The sequence below is a fragment of the Dreissena polymorpha genome, chromosome 5 (genome assembly GCF_020536995.1).
Source record: "Dreissena polymorpha isolate Duluth1 chromosome 5, UMN_Dpol_1.0, whole genome shotgun sequence".
Classification (NCBI taxonomy): domain Eukaryota; kingdom Metazoa; phylum Mollusca; class Bivalvia; order Myida; family Dreissenidae; genus Dreissena; species Dreissena polymorpha.
This window is the reverse complement of record NC_068359.1, coordinates 94,934,992-94,954,991: the sequence shown is the minus strand read 5'-3', so window position 1 is coordinate 94,954,991 and position 20,000 is coordinate 94,934,992. Positions and strand designations below refer to the sequence as shown.

General features: G+C 35.0%; 1 protein-coding gene across 1 annotated transcript in view; it reads right to left on the bottom strand.

The window, feature by feature from the left end:
* LOC127831476 (atrial natriuretic peptide receptor 1-like) overlaps positions 1-20,000 on the bottom strand; it is a 50,750-nt gene that overhangs the window by 120 nt on the left and 30,630 nt on the right. Inside the window, exons 11-23 of the mRNA XM_052356460.1 lie at positions 18,956-19,058; positions 17,215-17,409; positions 12,272-12,448; positions 11,583-11,748; positions 10,478-10,486; positions 9,667-9,816; positions 8,991-9,165; positions 7,988-8,128; positions 7,296-7,419; positions 5,442-5,510; positions 3,318-3,492; positions 2,313-2,411; positions 1,457-1,548 (exon numbers count right to left, since the gene is read on the bottom strand). Coding sequence (XP_052212420.1) covers positions 1,457-1,548; positions 2,313-2,411; positions 3,318-3,492; positions 5,442-5,510; positions 7,296-7,419; positions 7,988-8,128; positions 8,991-9,165; positions 9,667-9,816; positions 10,478-10,486; positions 11,583-11,748; positions 12,272-12,448; positions 17,215-17,409; positions 18,956-19,058 — 1,675 coding nt within the window. The remainder of the gene's footprint in view (positions 1-1,456; positions 1,549-2,312; positions 2,412-3,317; positions 3,493-5,441; positions 5,511-7,295; positions 7,420-7,987; positions 8,129-8,990; positions 9,166-9,666; positions 9,817-10,477; positions 10,487-11,582; positions 11,749-12,271; positions 12,449-17,214; positions 17,410-18,955; positions 19,059-20,000) is intronic.

Here is a 20,000-nt window from a genome sequence, read left to right as displayed (position 1 = left end):
ACAAGATCAGTGCTTAGATTTCATATTTTATGTTCACTCACATCACTCTCCATACTTCATCTGATCATTAAATGTGTATTTTTCATATCAATATATCATAGTCGTAATAAACGTAGAATGCTTCTAGTGAATATTCTTACTTCTTCATCGCTGGACATGTTTAAAAACCTGTTCGAACAAATGTTAAAAAAAGCGATTCGAATACATGTTTAAAAAGCGATTCGAAGACGTGTTAACAAGCGATTCGAACACATGTTTAATCAAAACGCTGAAGGCACTAACGTTGTTCGCTGTTGTAAAATCTTAGACGCAACTCAGTTTTCAAAATTATGTTATAGCTTTTTATATCGCAAAATTGAAATGAACACACCCCATTCAAATTTATAAAGAGTGTGTCTTCAAACACAGGTCGAGATGTGTTTTTTATTCTTCAAATCATTAATAAAAAGATAATTTAAGATTCAATTTGGGAAAACAGGGCTTAATGCATATACATAAATTGTCATATCAGTACACGAGACTCTCTTTAAACGAAAAAACACCATAAAATCAGAAAGTGTCGTCCTTGATTAGCTTGTGCGCATTGCACTGTGTGCACAGGCTAATCTTATTTGACATGCATCAAGCCCCGTTTTCACTGAAAGCAGCTAATATGTACAGATGTCAATGATAAACACTAGACTGGCCAATGTCGTCCAGTTAAACACTATTGATTAAGTACACACACTGCAGTAGTAGAGCAGACGCTCCTAGCATTCGTCGTCTGCATAATGTTACTGCAGGTAGTGCAGACAGGCAGTGTTTATCGTTCCTAGCGTAGCTTACCGCAGACTGACTTGCAGTTACCGTTCCTAGCGTACTTAACAGCACACTGACTTGCAAAACTGCCACTCTACATTAGTTGTGAGCTAACGTTCACAACTAAAGAGCTATTTGAAAACATGTTTAAAACGCGATGCACACTTAAGATTTTTTTTTTGTTGTTTACGGCCAATTAACACATATTTGCTGGTTGAATGCTTAGGGCTTCAAGCAAGAGGTATTAAGTAAGCATCCTTTATTAGCCTCGCAGTATAATTAAAAAAAGGTGTTAATTTAACGAAAAAATATTTTCAATTCTGCATTATATTTTTGTTACGAGTTTTTTATAATAATGAAAACCATATTTTACTATGCTTTTACAGATCCAATTGTTTGTTGCGCTTTTTAGATTCTTTACGACGAAATGTGCTTCTTTGTTCGTATTTTTAAAATCATCGAGAAGCATGCGATAACGTTCATAAACGTCATGAACTAACATGCTAGCTGTTTTTATTCAGAACACATGATACTATTTTTGACACGAGTTTGGATCGAAAATTTAAAACTGGAAAACTTTGGAATATGTCGTAAATTATCTATACGTATGTTAGAGTAAAGCATTCTATATAATGAAATTGTTAATACTGTTACCGACCTTCATAGCCACTGGTCCTCTGCAGTGGAAGTAGTACCCGCCCAGCTGATCCAGAATGGTCTTACACTGGGGGCTCACGTGAATACGCAAAGCTAGAAATATTGAATGAGATAATCAGCGAATAATATTGCGTAGTCCTCTCTTTGGGTACAATCAAGCTATACGTTTACGTTTGGACTTCAGTTATTACATACACTTAGAATGTCATTATCTCCTAACCTACCCTAACCATTCACCGTAAACGTAAACAATGTGACTCGCTTACTAACAGACACAATCGGTGCATATTCAATTTTTACTAATGTAAGTTTTGTCTAACAAAAATACGCACTCACATAACACGTTGAAAAGGGTGGCATTGTTTTCCAGATAGATAAGACACAAATAACAGATACCAAATAGATATTACACACCAATTAACCCCTTACCCTACCCCTAACCCCTAACCCATACCCTTCGTTGGCGGAGTTAACACCGCACTTTCAATTGCACAATTTCTCTTTGGGTGTGAATCTAGTTGGAATACAACGTTCTCGCGTTGAAATATTTTGCACTGTGATCAATGTGGTGGGAAGAATTGTATACTGATTTTTTCACGACCGAACTTTTAGTTTTAGTTTATGTTCATAGAGCTTATCAAAAACCCAGAATCCGTGTTATTTAATATCATTTTGACCCAATTTTCGCAGATTCATTTTATCGCTGAACACATTTTTATTTACCAAACAATTTAAACTTGTAAACTTAAATTATATTATTATGTCTGTTACATTTTTAATACAATTTCCAAAACATTTGATGTTATGATCTTATGCTCAAAATGTACCATTTTGCAGCCTGAGATTAATGTACTTACCAAGGCCGCTTGACTCCATTCTTGAAGCATAGTTTACTGTGTCCCCGAACAGGCAAAACCGGGGCATTTTCAGTCCCACCACACCCGTACATACAGAACCTGGCGGGGATTGAACAAATTACATATTTAAAGCAAATAAATGATTGTAAATGATTCATTTTTAACAAGATCCAGAGAGGGTTATTACGTGACTATCAAGATGGCGACGTCCATGCCGATGCAGGTATTTTTCGCCGTTTAATACCCTTTATTTCTGGTATTATTATTTTTTACTTCCGCTCACTTTCCAGCCATATAAGCAAGAAAGTAACTGGCGTTTATTTCATAATTATATTCACTCTATATCTCGACTTAACTCGCTGTGATATTTCTTAGCGGGATGACATAATTGGAGCTACACTAAGAAAATTTGCGGTGAGTAAAGTCGAGATATAAAGCGAAGTTAAATACGAAATAAACGCTAATCCCTTTTTTACTGAGATGACTGGAGCGTGAGCGCCATTAAACAAATTAACACAATTAATAACGGGTTTAAAACGGCGAAAAATAACTGTCTCGGCATAGACGTCGCCATCTTGACTATCACGTAATTACCCCCTCTGAAGATCGGAAGCAAAGGAAAGAGGCAAATCACGCTAGAATATTGTTAGGTTTTACAGTGGGACTCTTCATTATTGCCACTTTCGATCCTATTCGATACATCGATACATTAACGTGTACATCTAAAATTGGTAGATGTTTGTCATTGACCATCCTTGTTCAACACGAACATAGCTAGAGCATCAAGAAAACGTTAGTTAAATGGCCGATCTAACTTAATTTCTAAGATGATCTTGAAAAAAAGCAAAGAGAACTGAAAGGCCAGCTGCTGGAAAGTCGTCAAGAGAGCTATGTAAAGAACATAATTTCGACGAGAGCAAGGGCCTACTGGAACAGGCCTAACATCACCAATCAACACAGAAAGCTTTAACTTATTATTTCGTAAGGTTTTCTTTTTCATTTTACCACTGTGTATTCCAACCCGCATCTGCAACTGTTTCTCGGGTCGGTGCCGTATTCTAAACGTGGTCACGGAGCTGAGAAGATCGAGAGCCATTGTCGCTATCTCGCCAGCGTGCTTGTTACCGTTCCGCTGAGGTAAGCCGCTCACCACCATGTAGGCGTCGCCGATGGTTTCCACCTGTGCGATATATAGGTAGATATGTATATGAAGATATAAGGATTATTTTCGATCGCTATGCGGTTGTTAAGTTATTTGAAAAACCTTTCCACCATGTAGGCGTCGCCGATGGTTTCCACCTGAGCGATATATAGGTTGATCTCTATATGAAGATATATGATTCATTTTTTATCGCGATACGGCTGTTAAGTTGTTTGAGTTTCCACCATGAAGGCGACACCGATAGTTTCCACCTGTTAGAACTATGTTACGGTAAATATGCTAAACTATGATTTTCTTATACTTTTACTTTGTTCAATGTTACCTTCAGTATGATTTGCATAAGGTTTTTGTTTCATGTATATATTGCGTTCAATGTTTGCAATAGGTATATTTAACGAGCTATTTGAATACCATTTCCACCATAGAGGAGATATATATTAACATACGTTCTTTCAAAGATATTGCGTTCGATATTTCTTTCAGTAGGTTTTTGTTATTTATTGGAATGCCCTTGCCATTATAAATACGTCGCCTATGGTTTCCACTAAAACGACATGTACTTAAACGTTATTTCAAAGATATTGCGTTTATGTTTTTTTGCAATCGGTTTGTGTAAGTTATTTGAATACCCTTTCCACCATATATGCCATATATAATTATATGTTCTTTCAAGGACATTGCGTTCAATTCATTTTGCAATAGGTTTGTGTGAATTATTTGAATAACTTTTCAACCATGAAGTGGTCGCCAGATTTTTGCTGTTTGAATAAATATCATTAATACATGTCAAGAGAATTATCTTCATTCTCACTCGCATAAATCATTTTATATTTGTCTTTAAAGGGATACTCTAATACGAGTATAGAATCCATTTAATATGAAATTCAAAAGCTCATCGCTTACATATTTGTCTTATATAGCTATTATATTATCCGATCTACTGTCGTCATTAGTACTTCGTGCCCGTCAAATATTTTTCAAACATTGTACGTGCATCCGTCCAATATACTTCGTAATGAGCGATCCGAGTTTAAGCGAACATTTCAATCTACTTAAGATATATCCTTCGCGAACAATCAATCTAATACGCATGGTGTTAAAATTTGAAATATTGCAGATTTGCAACACCATTGTAGTAAAACATGAAAAACATTCTTCAAATATGTATTTAAAATTTACTGCGAGGATTCAATTCTCGAGAAACACGATGCATGTACAACGTCATTAGATTAAATGCTTCGCTGCGGTAAGGATGTTAAACGTTAAAAAAACGTCAATGAATATTAAACGTATATAATATAAATAACATATGATACTATTTAACAGCGTAGTGAACAATACTGCTACATTTGTTTACTACAAAGCTGATATATGCATATGCAAACATTCTCTCTCTCGACCCATCCAGTAAGGTGTGCTTTAATCAGTCAGGGTAATCACGTGATAGTCAAGATGGCGATATCAATGCCGAGACATTTTTGCGCCGTTTTGCTTTCATTAATGTTTATATTAAGTCTTTTGATAATTGCCGCTTACTTTCCAGCAATGTCAGAAAGGAACTTTTTAGTTTTTATTTCGTATAAAAACTTGCTCTATATCTCGACTTTACTCGCTACAAAATTTCTAAGCGGGATGACCTATTTACAAATCCACTAAGAAAATTCACAGCGAGTTAAGTCGAGATATAAAGCAAATTATAATAGGAAATATACTGTAACCACTTTCTTTCTGATATGGCTGGATACTGAGCGTCATTTAAAGATTAAACAAATGTAATAGAACATATATAAAACGGCGAAAAATACCTGTTTCGGAATTGACATCGCCATCTTGACTATCAAATGATTACCCCTTCTGTGTATACATATTCAATTGTATCGAGGTATTGTACGCACTGTGAAGTAACATGATATTATAGAATGAAATACGCAACGTTAATCACAGTATAAACTTATAATTGCTATTACCTTATATACATCGTAGTCCTCAATAATCGTGTCGAAACACGTGTACAGATCATTCAGAAAGGTAACAATCTGAAGGAAAAGTAAATAAATATGGGCCTCGCTCTTTGGAAAGGGGATTAAATGCACGTGCCTAAAGTGTCCTACCAGATTAGCCTGTGCAGTTTGCAGAGGCTAATCAGGGACGACACTTTCCGCCTAAACTGGATTTTCGTCAAGAATGGTCCTTCTTTTACCGAAATATACAATATAAGCGGAACCCGTCGACCTTATTAGCCTGTGCATTCTGCACAGGCTAATCTGGGACGACACTTTACGCACATGCATTAAACCCCTTTTTCACAGAGCGTGGTTTATACATATGGCCATGTATATACTTAATATATTGCATCAATTAGTGTTCATAAAATGTCCTTGCACACTTTTTAATAAGGAGCAAATCCAGCGGAAATACTATGGTATTGCCAACAGCATCATTCTTAAATAATATTCAAGACTTCAATAAAGACACAGACATATGTAATTGCCCGCTTAAAATCCATTCATATTCAGCAAATCATGTACGAGTCGCAATAAAGTTCGGATTGCCGTGATTTATAGATGAATAAACTACTTATGCTTACGCCTTCCTAAGGTATATGCATCCTTACTACATATCTTTGTTATGGACTGATTAGCATTAAAAAAAAAAACAAATCACTTATGGCTTTTTAGTTGTGTATCTGACCGAAGCATCAAGTTAGAAAAGGACTATATGATTTGTGTATTACCGGCAACGAGAATCACATAATAAATTAATACCTACAATATCCGACACCGATATGTTTGTAACACTTGATTTTTTCGCTATTGCAAAACATCTTGCATTACGCTTACAGCTATAACACAATTGACAAGTGCATGTCAAAGCAACAAATCAATCTTAATCGTGAACACGGTACGTCCTGCCTTTAGCTCATGTGCTAAAGCGCAATAATACATAGGGGCAATTACGCTCGTCAGTTGTTCAAAAATTGTATAAGTCTTGCTGTTTTGTTATGCCGCATCACACGAAAAATAAATATGCACTTTACTTTATTTCAAATAAAATTCCCAAAATAACTACACTGGTAATACGGTACTTCTTTTCTTATAATGCATTGGACAATATATGTGACGTCATGGGTAACGTACATATTCCCTTATGATGAGAAGCAAAAATTTTGCATTCGTATGGACTTCAAACTTGTGTGGATTTAACATTTGTAAAATGGTTAAGTGCAGCAATTTTATGTAATTTAAGTCTCGTGTGTTAATTTGTAAATGATTTGGCGTATCAATATTGGATACAACTCGGTCACTGATAATGTTGAAGATTTATTGGGAGTAAATGTTGGTGTCTGTTGTGATTGTGTTGCACTACACTAGAACGTAAACAGTGAAAAGTCTGCTGCTGCTTCAAAGATAAGTAAAAAAAAACTCGGTCAGTATATCTAATGTGGAACTTAAATTCTAAATGATACTTACATTTAACTATAACTAAATTGTTGTTCAACATAACTCTTTGATGACGTTTCAAAAATAATCAATTTACTATGGTAAAATGAAATCGCAAAAAGGACAGCATATATCTCGTACAGAGATTAAAGTTTGCCGACTTGCGTTTTATTCTGACCGGATTTGTCGGGATTGGTAATACCATCCTTTGTTCGACCTCGCCCCTCCCACATCTTCCGTTTACTGGCATATGTATGTGCACTAAGTAAACCAGCTGCCTCAGAACACGTTTACTGAATCCCCGTGTTAAGTAAAATATCCCGCAATAAAAATGGTCTCAATTGAAAACGTCGAAGATTCCAAGCAAACAAACGAACCAACCTCCATCGGGGAACTTTCTGATGAAAGAGCCGTGAATCCGACAATATCGGAGAAGAAGACGGTGACGCTGTCGTACGTCTCAGGCGCGACCATCGTTCCCAACTTCAGGTCGTTCGCTATCGACCTGATCAATATACGGACCAATTGTAAATTAAAATCATTATGGATGCATTGGTTCGTGTCTATTCTGTCTCGTAGCGATGTATTCGAAAATGCAACATGATAAAGGTTAACAATAGTATAGTTACAAAGGGCGGTAAATAAAGGATGGTTTTTCCAATAATGGTTCAGCCTGTGCACAAACATCGAGGTGAACTACTCTTACCAAGGGCTATTACAAACTGTACGGTATCTATGCAAACCAGGGCTACATTCTACATATCAAATTCTCAGTGCGTTTTGTTCCAACTCTAGCTAATGCGAATGTTCACCAACTTCGAGAAAAACAGCTATTGCCAATTGAATTGTAGCTGCATACCTGTTTAAAGCAAACAATAGTTACTTTGCAAACATGGGTAATACAGACAATCATCACTATGCAAACCTGGGTAACATCCTACAGAGTAGGTCCTCGATGCGTTTCTGTTCTATCTCTAGCTCTTGTGTGCGGCTGTTAAAAAAGCTCGAGGTAAAGTACTCTTTCATAGGCATAAACTTTACGTCCATATTTAACACGAAAGATGACAACAAACCTGGGTAACATTCTACAAAGCAGGTCTTCTGTGCGTTTCTGTTCTATCTCTAGCTCCTGTGTGCGGCTGTTAACGAGTTCTTCAAGGTGGTCAGCGTACTTCTCCATCATGTGAACCATCTGGTCCACAAGGTTTGTTGTCCTGCAAACAGGCCGTTAACTCTTTAAGTGCTGGTACCGAATTATAAAGGCCTTTGCAAACAGTTTGGATCCAGATGTGACGCCACAGAACTTAGAGTCTCATCAGGATCCAAACTGTTTGCTATTCTGATAGTATTTTTTGAAATAAAAAATCGAAGAAAATGCTACTTTTAGAAATTCAGAAGACGACATTTTAGTAGACGACATATTTCCCAGCATACAAAGGTTTAATTGACAAGCCTTTAGATCGAAGTTGTAAAAGCTGTAGTAACTCAAATCACATTTAAATATATTTTGTTTGGGAATGTCAAAAACTTTGTTCTTTTTTAAATGACTTAGTGTTCTTGTCTAAGCATATGTTGATAACGCGTTTCGTTCAAAAGCCAATTTATAGTGCGTGTGAAGTCCGTATTAAAACAGCATATAAACGGTAGCTTCCTTCGAATGTACAGATATTCTAGTGCGTTTGGAGCGTTTCATAGACCGTTTGCTGTCAAGTAATCAATTTGCTTTTGAAAAAAAACAACATGAGAACTCGAAGTGTGATGTAAGGTTGTAACTTAAAGATTGTATGGTATAAAACAAATGCATAGTTTAAGACCAGAAGTGGTATTAAACACTATTTTATAATAAAAAAAGTTATTAAGACTGTGTGCAAAAGCTAACAGAATTTAATGAAGTTGTTTTTATAAATCTATCTCCGGGATCTACGCTTGTCCTTAGCAGATATGCAGTAATTAAATCGATGGATTATTGCGCACTCTACGCAAAGCCTTTGATGGCAAGAATCGAGTCAACCGACACGCTCTCACGCATGTTGTTCTCGACAATATTATTGTTTGTTTAATAGAGCAATAACTTACTTTCCGTTATTCAATTTCTTCAACAATTCCAATATTGTATCAAAGGTCGGGCGGAACATATTAACCTCTTCCCAACACATGCGCATAATGTCATCGAGTTCCGGTATTGTTTCTTCTGTCGGTACCTCCGGCCTGAAAGGGGGCGTTTGCTTTGCGATTATAAATTGAAGAATATCTGGAATAAGGAAAATACATAGATGGAGTAATGTATTTGCACATTTAATTATGAATACAAAGTAGTTATGTTGAAAGAAAACTTAAGATTTGACGAAATACAAATACATTGATTGGCTTCCTCAAAAGTCGCGCTGTGGTATTTGAATATGGTTTTTACATTTGCAGCGCCTTTTGACATCACTTAATTAATTGATCTCGTCTCCGTGCTTGTTAAATAACTACCCTATATCGGTCAAAGTGCAATTTGATCAATATATAGAGGCACTCGGCACAATAATCAATATAAAGAGTTGATCCATTAGCGTTATGGTCATTACACTATCTGCTGTCACATCGTCCGAATATTTATCATCATTTACACTAATAGAATGAATAAGATGGTCATTTAAACAGGACATCCCTCCGGATCAAGGTTACTAAAAGAAATATCGATAGCAAAATCACCATCATTATTATTTTTATTGCCATATCATAGTTATTCATGAGAAAATCAGAATACCTTTGGGATCTAGATTGTTATATGAATATGGACCGGATCTCAGTATGATTTCCTGTAAAATGATTCCGTACGAATACACATCACCCTTCTGGGAGCCTCGGACGCTCTGATTTTGGTCGCGAAGCAACTCGGGTGCTGTCCATAACAATTCTGAAATTTCCAAGATTAACTGGTGTGCCATATATTAAGGTCTATGATTTCATACATTAAAGAAGAGTGTAATGATTTCGACTACATGCATTAATGACGATGGCCAAGAGAACAATGATGACATTCGTCGTTTACTTTGTTAATAATAATTATTCTTAATAAACTGTACCAAACAAAAACCATTCGATGTATCGCATGGCATTTGGCCATGATAAGACAGGACTCTCAGAAAGGTTCCAATACACATAACAAAGTTTCAACCAAAAGTTCAAATCGGAAGAGTAGACATTTCTAATAAACATGGAAACATAAGTACTGAGCAGCATTTAAACTGTGATGTGAGTGGTGATACGTTTCAAGACTAAGGGCTAGAGTTTGAAATTGATGCTTAATTAATTCGAAGATTTTCTGTCAGGCAAGTCGAAGTGTTATGCCACTCTGCAAAGACAATTCGAATATGATCATTTCTAGCTAGGAACGCAATTTGGCTGCATATTTGAATGGTAGACGTTGGGATATATTTAAAATAGGAAGGGGTGACATCCGATCTGGTAAGTTGCTGTCCAAGTATCTGATACGTTAGGGAGATAGAAATGATGTTTTTTCAGGGACGATATTCATCACCAATTCGTAGACTTATGAATAAAACAAAGTCTTATACTCAAAAAATCTACATCAGAGTTTAAATTTATTAACAGGCTCAAAGTGGGGCTTTTATCATAACCTGATGTTTTTATCAAATATTAATAATACTATTGAATTAAAGTAGTTTTAGCTCCTTAAAGTTTTAAGAATATTTGTTTGACTAAATTCTAAACATCTGTTGGTGAATACGGGTCAAAGTGCCTGAATAATCAGTAAAAATTGCATATCGTCTGTATAAATCACAAAAATATTCTTAAAAAGTTGTAAAAATGTATTACCTAAATTGGTTGATATTCCATGTGTAAAAACTAAAGTGAAATTATGCATATACCTAGTGTTCATATGAGCGTCTATAGCCGCAACCATTTCAACTCTAAATTGGTTGAAACATTCTAACATATGTGCTTTATTCCAGAGTTTTCTACATAATTGGAACATTGAGTCGCCAACTGGCGGACATGTTTGATGGTAACTATAATAATTGCAAATATTGGATATAATCATTCAGAATGATGAAATGTCTGATACGATTCGTATAATATTTTACGTCTTATTTAGAACGTTCTTTAGATTTCCCCCAGAGACACCAAGCACTTGTTATAGTCGCAGGAAACGGACTCGATAGCGTTTCAAATAAGCATTAGGTTTTCTATGCAATCGAGCGAAAATAAATAGGTACACATCAAGCATTCATTACATGATAGTTAACGACTTCATTAGCAAACTATTAGACCTGTAGTTTTTTCTTATGAATCCGTTGAGCCGTTACCTTACCAGTGGAACTATCGGCAATCACACTTACACTTATCCAAATCCAGAAATTCATAGATCAACAACTTGTTATATTTTCTAATTTAATTATACTCTATGCCGTTTTGGCAGAAATGGTCATTAAATAGTTACAGTCAAACACTCAAACGTAAAATTAAATACTCGATTCAATCAGTATCATGTCGTTTGCAATTTAAGCACGGGTTGGATGAGATTTCTTAGAATTAGTTGAATCTTGGTGCGTGGATTTATAAATTTCGATAATTAAACACACGATCTAAGTGAATCAAATCGAACCGCTTTTCTCCTTAATTGGACACAGTTGTTATGATGTTATGTCCCCTACTTACGGTAATTTTTGTTGAATTCACTATCGTGCAGTGGTCGTTCCCCGTCTCGGAAGATGGGCATAGCGATGTTGCCTATCCGGCAAGTCCAGTGGGGGTCGATAAACACGTTTGATGACTTAAGGTGCCCATGGCTTTTGACATCGGATGCATGCAAGTAACTCATCCCCTAAAGTAATATAAAAAAACAGAGACGTGCATTAAAAAAAGGAAAAAAGACCATAAACGCATAAAATTGAAAATGATCGTGTGGTGCAGACAGATGAAAACCACCATTGCATGCACACAGATTTTAACGTGATCCCGTTCTATGTATATATAACATTTAAAATCATACTATAATGATGCAACTCCGTTTATAAAAATATAAATATTACAAATACTTTATGTTTTTAAAGACCTATAATTGGATTTTTATTATCAATTATGTATAATGTTCGATATAAGTAAACAATTGTTCGAAAATGTTTGCCGCGAAAATAAATGAAACTTCAGGGCATCGTTTCATGAAATTATGATGACAATTTAAATTACAAGTGATTGTTTAACTTAAACGTAACACATTATTTACAAAAATGGTTGGTAAATAAAACGCGTGTAAGATAAAGGTTTTTTTCTAAGCGTTTTCGCAACTTTAATATTCTATGGTCAACTAAAATTTACGACCGATATTCAATTTCGGACACCATTACCTTAGCAATGTCAGTCGCAAAAGAGACCTTGAAAATCCTGTCCAGCTTAATGTTGTCATTTTCTAGGACATCGAGAAGGCTCCCCTTCGGACAGTACACAGAAAGGATGCAGTTCTTCAGTGGTTCTACACAGGCCCCAACTAGGGGATTAATGTTCCGGTGACTTAGGTAACGAATCTGAAAAAAGGTTTCTTTGAGTTAAGAGTGTGTTGGTATTGTAAATGTTATGTAAAATTATTGGTAATACACAAAAGAGGAGACAGGTCTACAGGGTTGCTACGCAGGTCCATATTAGTGGACTTATTATCCGGTGACCTAATTGAGAATATAAACTTTCGATAACAAATGTGACTTTTAAGTTGATTTGTGTATATTTGTGTGTTATGTGCTTGGCAATACACGACGAAAATGCCTATCTGCATTGATAACAGATCAATTTTATCGTGTTAGCTTTTTGGAACGATTTTGGTAGTACATTTGAGATGATGAAATTCTTCGTGCATTCTACGTATCCCTTACTCTCATAGTATCGGTCCTCTCCATAGTATCGTGCCTTTTCCAAATACCTTCAGGAAGTGATGTACAGTTATTATTTTTTCATAAGTTGTAATTTATTTGATGGTTATTCATGACTATTACGACGATCATTTTCATGATTTCCGGTGTTAGTTGGAGAGTAGGTAATGTGAATTCCAGGGCGATGCTATGATTTATAATTACGTAAAACACAAAATTATGTAAGTTTGTTTATGGATCAATAGTAGCTTAATTGAATGTTTTATATGCCGCTTATTTTTTAATAAAATGTAAAAATATTTTAAGATCATCATGAGCAAACGTTTCGTTTTTTCCATTAAGTTATCTTGTTTGAGACAAACCACATGCGCATAGTGACGAATCTTAGCAACCAATCAGAAGGGCCAATACTATGAGACAGTTGTAGATGAAACCGATTACTACTGTGATCTAAGTCTAGCCAGTATTTTGTCAAAATATTTCCAAATAAAATGCAGTTTTCGTTGTTATGTACAAGAATACACATTTAACTATTGTTTGAAATGTAACACATGTGTGTTTTTGTATTCGTTCACTTCCAAAATTCGTATGTATTCATTAAGAGGGCCGATACTACGGATAGGCATGCTATAGTCAATAGGTTACGGTGACTGTAGTGACACATCTGAAAACATCAGAAAGTTCATTAGCAGTTTTTCTGATTGTTATGTTAATATTATTTACATTATATACTTTTTGATAATTTATCGAGCATTATACACGAATTTATGGTTTTAACGAAAAACCCTGCTCTGGTATTGATTTTCTTGTTTGCAAATGGATATTTTCAACTTGCTACATAAAGGTCGCACATCTGAGAATTAAGTGGTTTATCGTTAAATTGTGTGACAATTAATGTTGTATTCCACATTGTTTTCAGGTAATCATTGCCCACCTAAAAGACTTTTTAAACCCCAGGGGCGGTGTATATAAAACCATAGCACACGTAAGCGTCCATGCACTCTTCAAGTGTTCTGTATCACATCTTAAGAAATAGAGACTGAACTTTGAGATTTTGGTGTCTTATAATACATAAAATATAGTCTACGTGTACCTTCTTTCTTGAGCTTTAAAACAACAAGAGGATTCAATGGCACGTGGGGTAATAAAACATTTATAATATGTATATTTAAACTAATTAGGCTGCGAACTAACATTTAATGACCTATGTTTCCTTTGAATATACTTAATTAAGAATTTTCAAGTCAAATCAACATATAAACGGTTTCTTATACTGCTAATTTTACGGAAACAGATGAAGGTAGATGTGAATTATGAGACTTCCTGACAAGAAGTGTATCATTAAAACCTGTTAATCATGGATTAGTGCGTCATCTACATTAGGTACACATTTAATGGTTTAATCGTGTTCTATACACTTGAACTTTCCATTGGAAGCTTTGATTATAAAATTGTTATCACGCCATGTTTTCACAACTACCACTGTAGTGACGTTTAGCATTTTAGAATAGGATTTTCCATCGAAAAAAACAACAAAATTCGCACTGTTTTCGTTATCGTTACATCTGTGAATGTATTGACGCTGATAATCGTAACTGTTCCTAATAAGGTACTAGAATCACAGCTGGTTGCTTTTATCGACAAATATTTGTGGAGGGTTTAAACAAAAAAGTATTTTAATAGGCCTTTATAGTTTAGTATTAGGTCGTTAACGGATCATTAACTATGATTTTGCAGAATCAAAATACAATTTATGAACATGTATGTAATGATTAAGGTATTCGTTCTGTTTTTATAGGGTTCGCTCTGGCGAGCGGCGACTAGTGTGTAATGCATTTTTTTTTCGCTTATGGGAGGAGAAGTTATTTTACGGATCAATGTATATATTTTTGTTTTAAGAATATCTTACATCGTGGTGATTTTTTGTGTAAATTAGTGTAAATAAGTACTGCATTTGTGCCTATTACATTTATTACAACATTTATTGCCAACAATGCAAAGCTAATTGTTTTAATTAATGTCTTACATCACTTAAATATCTTATAAAAATACACGTGTTTTTATATTAATAAATAAATGCAAAATACACATCTATTATCCATGTATTTTTGTGGTTGTCTATCATAGGCCAAATGTATTATCCCTACCACATATAGAGCGCGAAGCGCGACACGTATTATTGGTTGTAACAATGAGTTTCGATATATGAAGCAGCCGCTTATCAAGGAGGAGCTGAGTCCCAGCAACCCGTTTCCCTAGTGTCAAGCACTCCCCGGAGTGTTTTTTTAAGAACCACAAACTTAGCGCGAAGCGCGACACGTATTACTATCCAGGTGGTATGGGCTCTTTGGCATTGTCCGACCATTACGTTTATCGTTATCTTCCTTAGAATGTGAGAAAATTTGAAATTGTTGTTCGAAGTCCAAAATTCATCTGATTGTTCCCAAACTTGCACAGGTTTTTTTTATCAATGAGGACCCAACCCAAACTCTATATATGAGCAATATCGGACCATAAGTCCAGAATAATGTCTCTTTGAATTTAAAAATAAAAGAGAAAAACAGCTTGGTAAGGTGATTATGTCAACATTTTTCATCAGATTCTTTCCAAACTTACAAACTTGTTATGTGTTTTTATATCAGTATTGCTCAAACCCTTTTGAAAATGATAAAAATCGGAGAAATAAATATATTATGATCTTTTACTGAATTTCAAAGTATTGTGAAATGCAACTTCTTTATGCAATTTACAGTTTTAATTCATTTTTTTCCAAATTTTTACAGTGTTTTCATATGAACGAGTACTAAACCCCTATCGTAAATGAGCAACGTAAGAATAAGTTTAGAATCACCTCACCTTGAAGTAGAGAAAATATGAAATTACGCTTACAAGATGAAGCAGATTTTTAAATCCTGCACAGTTCTGTTCCATTAATGAAAACTGCACACGGATGCCAATAAAAAAGGAAACCAATGTAAATAGAATGAACTATGAAATGTTTAAGGGTAAAAACACAAAATCATAGATAATGGTTATTTGGGGGTTATTACACAACATCATAAATAATGGTTTTTTGGGAGTTATTACACAAAATTATAAATAATGGTAATACCAGTATCTTTTTCTATTTTGTTTAAAATAATCGGCAAATATATTAATATTTACAGTAGAAAAAAAATCGTTCCATGGAACTTCATTGAGTGCCTTTTACACTGAAATTCCCGACGCCCTTTGATGCTTTGCATCAATACTTGTCTTGTTTGTTATATGACCGTTATAGAAAAGTTAATATCATGTAAAACATTGCAAATAAAGATTATGTTTCGTTCATTTTTTATCGATAAATTCTTATACCCTTATTTAAATATCATAGTATGCTCTTGATAAAATCATAAAGGTATCTTACTAATCTTAATATACATCTAACACGAACAAAAACTGTAATTAAAACGTGCGGCCGACGAAAAAAAAGATTGTTTACAAGCAAAAGCCTAAAAGATGATAAAAATGGACCCCAAGAAATATGATACCTCTTCTTAATGTTCCTTTTGATGAACAGAACCTATAAATGTTTTTTTATCCCTATGTTCATTTATTTATAAGGTTTCGTTGACCAAAAATTAACCATACAATATGCATTATAATAAATTAATAGACTTATGTGTGTTCTGTAAGAAGCTATAGAGTTCGATGTACTGCTTAAAATATATTTTTTTCCCTGAAGATTTACTACATGATTGTACATACCTTGATGCTGCGGCCTCTTATTGGTAAATGGAATATAAGACGAACAAACAGAACCCATGCAAAAGTACATTCTATTTACCTGTCTTATTTATATTTGTTTTCTTTCATTTCGACATATAGGGTCATTGTGTACACACCGGTCTTACTGACCTGTGTGCTAACGCGAAAGGACATGTGGGGATCACTTCTTTTACGAATGAAAAGTGAAAGCGAAAGTAGGTCAGGTAATCGTGCTTCTGATAATCGCTATCAGTCTTAATAGAGATTCAAAATCACATTTAAACACAATTAAATGACATTTCTTTAAACAACATTCCGTTTTAAACACACAATAAAAAACGATTTTTCTTTCATATTAACATTTTCATTCCTACGCTGAACTACTTTGGCCGAAGCATAATTCCCCAAACCAGGGAAATGTGATGGGTCTTAGAATAGAGGTGACAATAACGTTGTGACGTCACCATCTATGTATAGAATGCATATATGGTTGTTCATAATAACGTTGAATTCACAATGCTGCTGAGTATATTCTGGAACTGTTTTGTTAAATGCAAATTCTTAAACGTTTAAAACGTAAACAAAATAATAACATGCAGGCGCAAATAACATTTAACCGTTATTTAATCTCAAGCTAAACAAACAAAATGGCCAAAACGTGCGGTTACACGCAACCATACCTCGTTGATCTCCCGTATCAGGCTAGCCGTAACGGCAGTGTAGGGCTTGTTTATCTGCTTGACGGCGACTATTGTTCCGTTGACGTTGGCAATCTTCGTGAAGACCTGACTGGATATAGCGGACTCAAGGCTGTTCTTGCTTTTTGACTTTCGGAGGGTGTTTGAGGATTTGGATCTCGTCGACATAATTGTCCCCTGATGCGAAACGCAGCGTTTTACTGAACATTGTACACACTTTTCGAATAAATAAATTATAAAATAAAGACAACAATGTATTCTAGACGAATAATAATGTTTTTATAGCAAATTAATATGTTTTTTGTCGTTATTGTTACCTCAACCGACATACGATTAGATCGAATACCACCACTCAAAAGCGCTATGTTATGTTAGGTTAAAATACAGTGGCATAGAGATGACATTCACTCCTTTTTTAAATTGCACAAACTTGTTTGCTATCTCGTGGCCTCGACTTAATGTTAGCTATCTCGAGGGAAGTTCGACGTAGCTAACTCGTGGCCACGAGTTAGTCAGCAAATCAAATTGTTCCATATGTTTGTCCATGTTCATCTTTATACAAAGGGGAGTAATCATCACAGTAAAAGCCCGCTTTGACCAGCTATATATTCATACAGAATATTTGCACATGTTACGCAAAATTTGATTGGCTGACTAACTCGTTCGATCGAAAAAGCTAAAATTATCTCCTCTTTTGTTTTATGCACACCTTCTTTATTTACTGCATCGATCTATTTTAAAAACACTCCTCTTTTATTAAGTTATTAAGTTTTACACTCCTCTTTTTTCTATCTCGTGGCCTCGACTTAGTAACTCGAGGTCACGACACAGCTTACTCGTGGCCACGAGTTAGTAAGTCGTAGCGACGAGTTACTAAGTCGAGGCCACGAGATAGAAAAAAAGAGGATTGCAATTGAAAAAAGAGGAGTGCATGTCACCTTTATGCCACCGTATTTATACGTAACTTAGACACAATCTGTTTGTGTACGTTTTGACATACACAATTTACAAATTACTGTTCCACGTAAAATAGTTCCATATATACTTCATAAGTATTTTATGTTTATATATGATGAAATCTTTTACACGTTAGTTGCATCCATTTATACAAACGACAATTTATTCTAGTGTTAATGGAACCTGTTCACGTTTTGGTAAATAGATAAAAAAATATTTCAGATTCGCAAATTTTCGTTGTAGTTATGATATATGTGAGGGAACAGTAATACTGAACATTAGCCATGCTTTAAAATATCAATAGTATGCATCTTTTGACGATTTAAAAGCCTGAAAATAATAAAGCGGTGCAATGCGAAACGATTGAATAATTTGGAGAGTTCTAAACATTGTTGTCGTTATTTTTTGTGACACTGCGTGGATTGCTTATATAAGGTATACAATCAATAATACATTGTATGAGCACGTATTGCCGGGTGGTCTAAACGCTAGAATTTTACAACAGGGATCAGTGGTTCGGAACAAATTGAGGGTTCCTTTTTATTTGTTTAATTTTATTCTTATTTTTTTACTGGAGCTTTTTAGATCCAATGTTTACATTTATCAATAATAACAAGGCATTTAAAGACAAACTTCAAAACATGCCAAAATCTGTGTAAACGTCGCTTTAAACATAACCTTGCAAATGAATACTTCTTGTTGGTCGCATAATGTGCATGTTGGCATTTTTACGGCAATACGGTTCCACGGACTATTGTATACTTACTAAACTGCCAAACGAACTTCCTTTAACTTTCACTTTGAAATGTATGTCATCAAAGGGTATCTTCCAACTCAGGCTTTCCATCATACCCTGGTGCCTTCGTTTCCTGGAAGTATTGTAAAGCCCATTTTGACCTCTTTGAATACAAGGTATAAAGTTTATATATTACAAATAATTAGACGTTATCACAGAGTTTGATCTACCCGACTCTACGTGACACAATTAACAGTACGCCAAACAGTATCGGCCAACTTTCTTCAGCAAAAAATTTTTCATATAAATGTACGATTGTTCTGATCAAGCCTTTAACAAAATTATAAAGGTAATATATGCCTATGGGCATTAACCTCATGCGTAAGTACACTGTGGTACATCTGATTACTTGGATGAGTTAACAAAGTGTCACCCTCTTACACGTGTTGAGAATTGTTTCGTGCTTTTCGATGGTTCTACATTTGTCTATGCGTTAGAAGTAGGATTTAAAACACAGTTTTATAGTTAAATCCGTTTTAAATTTAAATTTAAATACACTGTTATTTGGAGTTCTTTCAAACTATGTATTGTGCTCTACACTGTTATAATGTGGATTGGCCTGTAGAAGTCCAATTTGTATTTAAATATGTTTTTGTACGCAGCGCACACCTGTAGAGAGGGAATAGTGATTGCATGCTATAATAAGATCAAAGTACTGGCAGTACTGGTGTGACGATGCTTTTGAAGAGGATGGATATAAAACATCAATTTATGTTTATTTATATCACCACAATTGTGTATGTTGATACGAACATTTGGGTACGATAAAAAATTTGGGTACAAAAATTTTGGGTACGAAAAAAAATTTGGTACGAAAAAAATTTGCGTACGAAACATTTTTGGTACGAAAAAAAGTTTAGGGGTACGGGGAAGTAGTACCCGTGGGTAACTTGACCCATTGAGCGAAACTGGGAGGCGGGTCACATTCTTGTTCATTAAGTATGGCAATACATTCATGATGATTCTCGAAAGTAGGTATGAGCACATAGCCGGACCATGTGAGCTCAATCGTATG